We start from the raw sequence: 8,181 nt of genomic DNA on the forward strand, positions 1-8,181 counted from the left end.
AGCTGACTCTAATCTACGTTATGTTACAATACATATTGCTGACTCTGATCTATGTTACGTTACAGTACATATAGCTGACTCTAATCTATGTTATGTTACAGTACATATAGCTGACTCTAATCTATGTTACGTTACAGTACATATAGCTTACTCTAATCTACGTTATGTTACAGTACATATAGCTGACTCTAATCTATGTTATGTTACAGTACATACAGCTGACTCTGATCTATGTTACGTTACAGTACATACAGCTGACTCTGATCTATGTTACGTTACAGTGCATATAGCTGACTCTAATCTGTGTTACGTAACAGTACGTATAGCTGACTCTAATCTACGTTATGTTACAGTCAACTATATGTACTGTAACGTAACATAGATTAGTCAACTATATGTACTGTAACATAACATAGATTAGAGTCAGCTATATGTACTGTAACATAACATAGATCAGAGTCAGCAATATGTATTGTAACATAACGTAGATTAGAGTCAGCTATATATACTGTAATGTAACATAGATTAGAGTCAGCTATATGTACTGTAACGTAACATAGATTAGAGTCAGCTATATGTACTGTAACGTAACATAGATTAGAGTTAGCTATATGTACTGTAACGTAACATAGATTAGAGTCACCTATATGTACTCTAATCTATGTTATGTTATGTTACAGTACATATAGCTGACTAATCTGTGTTATGTTACAGTACATATAGTTGACTAATCTATGTTACGTTACAGTACATATAGTTGACTCTAATCTATGTTAAATTATAGAACATCTCGCAGACACTCTAATCTATGTTAAATCTTTTACTTCAAAATATATTTAACTTCTTGTGTTAGTTTCTTCGTTACAGTATAAACCAGTTTGTAGGATCTGACTAACTAGTTTAAACTTATCCAGTTTGTACTTTGATCTGTTCGGGTGAGAAGGTTGCTGTAGAACCCTCTTGCTCTTTCATTCTCAATGGAATTTAAAATAGACCATTACCATGATAACAAAGCCATTGTATGAAGATAGTTTATATGAAACATATTTTATTGCAACATTTCCAAATTTACTATATGGTATTCTTTAACTAACCATTTAATGAGCTTGATTTGGAATGCACGTTCATCATAAAACCATATAGATGTTTAACTGCTGGGCCGTTTTAGACGCTTCTCGTAAAATTACAAACATTTTAAGCATCAGTTATTCTAAACTATCATTGATGTTTGTGTTTAAAACTTAGGATTATTACACAAGTTTTATATACAGGAATCATCAATGTTCATCATTTAGATCAAGGGTTATTAAACTTTTTCGTTCCGGGGCCCCTTTTATCAGGGCGAACTCCTCTATTTGTCTGTTTGTTTGTTTGTTTTGGAATTTCGCGCAAAGCTACACGAGGGCTATCTGCGCCCTCTATTTGTCAGGTAACTAAAGATAAAGAGAAAAAAAACTGCTGTTCTAAAAACAAAATATAATACAGTTCTGCAAATATAGCGACCAAGTGGTTGGAGTACCCAGACCGTGAATCCTCGGATTCATGGTTCGCGTCCCGTTGCCGAAAAACCTCTCTCTCTGTACACTTTGGAGCCATTGATGTGCTAGAAGAGTGATGGAAACTGTAGAAGCTTGTCTTACTACACCCGAAAAAAGTATCTGTTAACTCACGTCCAGGAAAGAAAAACGTATTTCGTTTAACAACGACGTTACTTCGTCTGTTTTGATATAAGATTGACAGTCAAATACCACAATTTGGTCAGGCAAAAGTAGCCCAAGTATTGACGGAAGGTGTTTTGAATAGCTGCCTTTCTTCTAGTCGATCAATTTGAAATTAATCACGACTATGCAAGCAAAGCTTTTGTGTAGCTTTGTGCGGAAATTTGAAACAAACAAATCCTAGAACGAACCAAAAAAAAATATGGGCTGTGGGGGAGAACACAGAAATACCGACTGTCCTAAAGAAAATGATAAATCACTATGCTGAAACTGTAATCAATAACATACTACAAATTATAAAGGATGCCCTAAGTATAAGGACATCCAAACACGGAAATACAACAAGTCCACCACAAACGAAATTCAGCAACCAGAAGCAAACGTTACAAAAACACCGCTGTTACCAACACATAAAACCCCACACAAACATCATAAATCTATGCTGATACAGCATGTAAATAGCCACAAATAGAAGAAACATATAAATAACAAGAACAAACACAATCACAGCATACAAGTCAAGAACAATCTTTACATCCCACAATTAATGCAGCAAAAAAAGACATTATTTGACTTGATAAAAAACTACAAAATAAAGAAGACGGAATCAAACTTCTAGTCACAAGTGCCACCTGTTCTTCCGTTTCTCATACAACAAATAACAAACGCATTTATCCAAAATCAAGCACATAAAACTAATAAATCATCTATAGCCAGACACAATAAATATGAAAAGGAGTATAAGAACTAATATTTAAAGAAATCAATGAAACAATCTACCAGCACCAAATTTAGTGTTCAAGAAGAGGTCTAGTTTGTACCTTAGCCTCCCAGATCGACAAATGACCTAAAGCCCGATGCCGAAACATAGTACCAAAAAGAAAAGAAACTCTTTCCCTATAGCACAACCAGTCAGAGAGATGGTTGAGAAGAGAAATAGCACAACCAGCTAGAGAGATGGTTGAGAAGAGAAATAGCACAACCAGCCAGAGAGATGGTTGAGAAGAGAAATAGCACAACCAGTCAGAGAGAAGGTTGAGAAGAGAAATAGCACAACCAGTCAGAGAGAAGGTTGAGAAGAGAAATAGCACAACCAGCCAGAGAGAGGTGGTTGAGAAGAGAAATAGCACAACCAGCCAGAGAGATGGTTGAGAAGAGAAATAGCACAACTAGTCAGAGAGAAGGTTGAGAAGAGAAATAGTACAACCAGCCAGAGAGAGGTGGTTGAGAAGAGAAATAGCACAACCAGTCAGAGAGAAGGTTGAGAAGAGAAATAGCACAACCAGTCAGAGAGAAGGTTGAGAAGAGAAATAGCACAACCAGTCAGAGAGATGGTTGAGAAGAGAAATAGCACAACCAGTCAGAGAGAAGGTTGAGAAGAGAAATAGCACAACCAGTCAGAGAGATGGTTGAGAAGAGAAATAGCACAACCAGTCAGAGAGATGGTTGAGAAGAGAAATAGCATAACCAGTCAGAGAGAAGATTGAAAAGAGGAAGCAACTATAGTAGTAGTTACAAAAAAACAACAACTTCAAAGAGATTTGTTACACCAATCCCACACCCCTCCCCGTGGGAACATACAGTTTGATAACACCCGAGCTAGATATATATAACACCCGAGCTAGAAAAGCCAAAGTTTATTCTTCTATCCCTAATTATCAATTTTCGGGGGTGGGGAGTCAACATTTTCTTTTGATGTTTCAGGTGATTAAACATTACAGCAAGACTCCACCTAGATAGGTCTTAGTTGTAGACATAATATCAGAAATATAATTGTTGGAATGGTATTATGAACCTAAAAAATCGAAACATCTTAATGTTTTTGTAAAGCATCACGTTACATGCCAAGGTAAATTTTCAAACAGCACTGCATGAAAGATGAAAGATAATTTGATTGAAATTGTCTCTAGATAAAACTTCTTGAAGTCTTGGAAATCGACGACATTTTGAGTTAGTAATATGAATTATTCACATTATGAAATGTGTAACGTCGTTGACATTAGGACTAATCACGTGCTGTTCGTAAAAAGATCCAGTCAGTTCTCCTTTACTTTTTACTTCGAATCACAAAATTCGCGTATGAATTAAGATCACAAAATACCTTTTTGTTTGGATCAGGAGCGTAATATGTCTTCGGAATTGGACGCAGTGGATAATTTATTTAGGACGCTTTAAAATCTAATTAAAATCTGTGTATTTTGAAACTCGTGTACTTATTTGCATAAGTGGGTGAATGTTTTCCAAGACAACCCACTTGACGTCATGGTCAGAAGATTGATGGGCACAGGAACTAGAGTGTCCTAATTCAGTAAGAAAGGAATGTTTGTTTTTAACAACACTCTTTTGCGTCAACAAGTCCTCATGGTCATGTAAGCTTTGCTACCAGAGGTCTCAAGCAAGCGTTAATCTCGAACGCAGGCCTACATTTCGTGTGAACTGCGGATGAGATAAACTCTCGTTTTCTTCACCCCACACTCTCTGTGTAATCAATCTGATTTAATTTTTCGACAGTGAACCATTTGCGATATCTAATGTAAGATTTTGATTTCGCAGGAGCAGTTCGTTAAAGTAGCTGCAAGTACGGCACAGTGGCCTCTAAGCGTTCATGCAATCTGTAGCCCTAGAGTCACGTGACCTCTGTCCTGTTGCCATGCTTGTTGACAAGCATGGAAAATGTAACACACAACTTTTATTTTCCATTAATCTTTGCCGCTGTATGATTTTTTTTTTCACGCGTAAGCATACTAATATTTGAAAATCAAATAAATAAATAAATAAAGCGCAAAAAAATAAATAAAAAATACAAACGCCTTTATAAATTTATTGTGCGAACTATAAACTAAAATTACATTAGTTTCAAATACAGTGGAGTATCGTTATTTTGTCGTACGACAGAAAAACAGGTTTAAAATTATTGTATTTTGAAAGTAAAGAATAATGGCCCGGCATGGCCAGGTGGTTAAGGCACTCGACTCGCAATCTGAGGGTCGCGGGTTCGAATCCCTGTCACATCAAACATGCTCGTCCTTTCAGCCGTGGGGGCGTTATAATGTGACGGTCAATCCCACTATTCGTTGGTAAAAGAGTAGCCCAAGAGTTAGCGGTGGGTGGTGATGACTAGCTGCCTTCCCTCTAGTCTTACACTGCTAAATTAGGGACGGCTAGCGCAGATAGCCCTCGTGCAGCTTTGCGTGAAATTCAAAAACAAACAAAGTAAAGAATAAAACAAAATTATGTTCGTATATTAGGAAAAACAGGTACTTTAAGTAACCAATTGACGTATTAGTAGTTATTTAGAAGTTAATTTCAAAAATGTAGTTTGGGAATACATAAAAAGTGTTGTATCCTATTTGCTAGGTAAATAACAAAAATACCGCGTTTTTTTTAATATTTCTTTAGCAATTATTATGTATCTTGGATCGGTCTCTTCAGACATCTTAACTGTAGGCTTTGTTGAACTCTTAATCCAATGTTATTGTGTAACAAATAGAAAAATCATGTGTAACAAGAAAGTTTCAATTTTTGATAATATCAATGATTGATATTATTTTTCAGTCTTAGCTAAAAATTATCATCGTCGTTCAAAATTTAAGTAATTCTTATGGGTGTAAAACCGCCCTTAAATTTCAATACATACTTGGTAATATGAATCGCTTAATATTTAAAAACTCATTTTGGTTATATGAGAACCCAAAAATTTTAAGTAAGCCATTTCGTAATATAAGCATAATTTTCTTCAAAGATGTATTTTTATTAGCGTAATATATATTTTAAAAACTGATTTAGGTAGTGATAAATTCAAAATATGGTTATTTGTTTTTTGTTAAGAACGAAGATACACGATGGGCTATCTGCGATCTGCCCACCACAGGTATCGAAGCCCGTTTTTTGGGGTGGGGTTCTAATCATTCAGCCTTTCCACTGAGCCACTGAGGGGCGTTTTAGATAAAAGAACAGGCCCAGCATGGCCAGGTGGTTAGGGCGCTCGACTCGCAATCCCTGTCAAACCAAACATGCTCGCCCTTTCAGCCGTGGGGGCGTTATAAGGTGATAGTCAATCCCACTATTCGTTGGTAAAAGAGTAGCCCAAGAGTTGGCGGTGGGTACTGATGACTAGCTGTCTTCCCTCTAGTCTTACACTGCTAAATTAGGGACGGCTAGCGCAGATAGCCCTCGTGTAGCTTTGAGTGAAATTCAAAACAAACAAACAAGATAAAAGAACTATTTTAAGTTGTCTTAATGAAAAATAAAACCGAATATTTCAGGATGCCTTTGGTAATGTGTAAGTCCTTTAATATGGGTAAAATGAACGTCCTTATATTTCTTTATGTCCTTCGTTTTTGTAACTGAACTTTTAAAGATGATCTCATATACATATATTCAGAGCTATAATACTTATTTGTGCCTTTCTTTGTCAACTGTCCTTTCGAGATTTTTGCTTTTGAACTACGAATGATATAAGATAACTCAATGTTTTCTGTTCATCTAAAGGTTTTAAATTTCAGTATACATATATATATCTATATATATATGTGTGTTTTTTAACGCCCTGCACATTTTGTTAAGGTTAATGCACATACATTAGTTTCTATTTTGTTGGTTTTGATATTATGAATATTCTAGTATTTCACCAATTCGTTTATTGATTTTTACTTATATAATACACTTTTTAATATTTTGTGTGTTCCGTTATTTTCTTATGTCTTTTTTTTTTAAGTTCAGTTCAAAAGCAGTTTTAATACACGTATCCCGTTTGAAGCTACAATATCTAGCAAAGGATTGGTTTTTGCGGTAAAGACAAAACATTAATAGACAACGTTGTTCTATCAAAGATCACGTGCTACTATACATGCAAGCTGCATGAAAAGATCAATTCGTATCTCATTCCATCTGTCAGCTTGATTGCGCTCGTTCAGGAATCTCTATTTTAACACAGTTAATTTGACCATGAAACTTGTCGACATTCAGATAAGTACGTTACCCCCAAAACCTTTTTTTTTCATTCCCGCGAAAACTCCATTTCCCGGGTACTGAAATGAAGAATAAGGAAACTGTTGAATACGAGATTATTTGTATGGACAAAGAAACGATTTGTTTGTAATTAAACACAAAACTACACAATGGGCTATCTGTTCTCTGCCCACCACGGGTATCGAAACCCGGTTTCTAGCTCTGTAAGTCTGCAGACATACCGCTGTGCCACTGGGGGGGGGGGGGCAGAGATACGAATAGATGAAACCAACATCTTACATACTCGCGACATTATTATATAAATTAATTATTAAAACATTTTAATTACATCAGAACATTGGATGTCTTATCTTTTGTAATTGAAAATAATTATAGATTTTTCTCTTTAAAAATTATTCATTGTAGCTAAGCTCGAGTGCTTATAACGCTAAAGTTCGGGATTCGATCCCTGCGGTAGGTGCAGTGTAGATAACCGTTGTATAGTTTCATCCTTAAAGAGCAACAAAAATATATCAACCTTTTTTGTTATGAGCTTCTTAATGTTTTAGTTTCTCCTTATATTTAAATATTAAGAACGATTTTTTTAAAAAAGTACATAAGATATTAAATATACCCACCCTCTTAAGTTGGCAGGTCTTTGACTATTATTGGGTGACCTTTGCCGGCCACTTCGGATCCTGGAACCAGTTGTGGGTTCACCGTTTGGAATACAGAGCCAAAGGCAAAGAAAGACGGTGGAGAAAATCATCGCGGAAATTGGAGAGAAACAGGTTGCTGCTAACCCTTTCACTGACTATCCGCAGTTTACTTGCTTCGATATGCTCTCCACAATCTCAGACTAACACTAATAAACCCTTTCAGTCAATGCAAGCTGTAAAATATCAAAATAGGAGGATGGACACTTAAAGTTCACGGGCTCACGTACTACACCCCACCATCATCATTTCTCATATGATAGGGTTAACCAGTTAATGACAGAGTAAATGAGTACATTAAATGGACGGAGCTTCGAACATATGTGGTCTACAGGCTTTTACCACAACAGTAAGTTGCTCCTCCTCAAGGCTGCCCTCTGTCGGGATGAGTGTCTAGATCCTTTTGTATCAGCGTTGGATTGGCTGTCACAACATATTTACTAGATAAAGAACTGAGAATTTTGCCGTTGATTACGTCTTTCTGGAAGAGACGCCTTATTTTGCTTATACAGCTTCCAAAAAATAAGCAAATGTAAATTAAAGATACATTAAATACAAAAATGTCAAAATTGAATTCATTAATATCTTAAATCATAATTACTAAAGTGATATCAAAAAATGACAGAAAATAACCTTTAGTAGTACGTATACTGTTTTAAGACGACGTAAAAGTTGAAATGCCACATTTCTAAACAAAATAATAACACTATGAACTCAACCGTGTAACCACCCCTGTCCGACAGCCGGAGTATTCTTATCTTTTTCTGATCTGTCTGTCTGTTCGTTAACGTTATAAT

General features: G+C 35.8%; 1 protein-coding gene across 1 annotated transcript in view; it reads right to left on the bottom strand.

Moving 5' to 3' along the window:
- The window catches only part of LOC106464239 (fibrillin-1-like), a 145,626-nt gene extending 137,894 nt beyond the window's left edge, over positions 1-7,732 (bottom strand). The window contains exon 1 of the mRNA XM_022391951.1: positions 7,307-7,732. Within this exon, the coding sequence (XP_022247659.1) occupies positions 7,307-7,437 (131 nt within the window). The 5' untranslated portion in view covers positions 7,438-7,732. The remainder of the gene's footprint in view (positions 1-7,306) is intronic.
- Between the last annotated feature and the right edge of the window lie 449 nt (positions 7,733-8,181).

Source organism: Limulus polyphemus, unplaced genomic scaffold (assembly GCF_000517525.1).
Source record: "Limulus polyphemus unplaced genomic scaffold, Limulus_polyphemus-2.1.2 Scaffold1595, whole genome shotgun sequence".
Taxonomy (NCBI): Eukaryota; Metazoa; Arthropoda; class Merostomata; order Xiphosura; family Limulidae; genus Limulus; species Limulus polyphemus.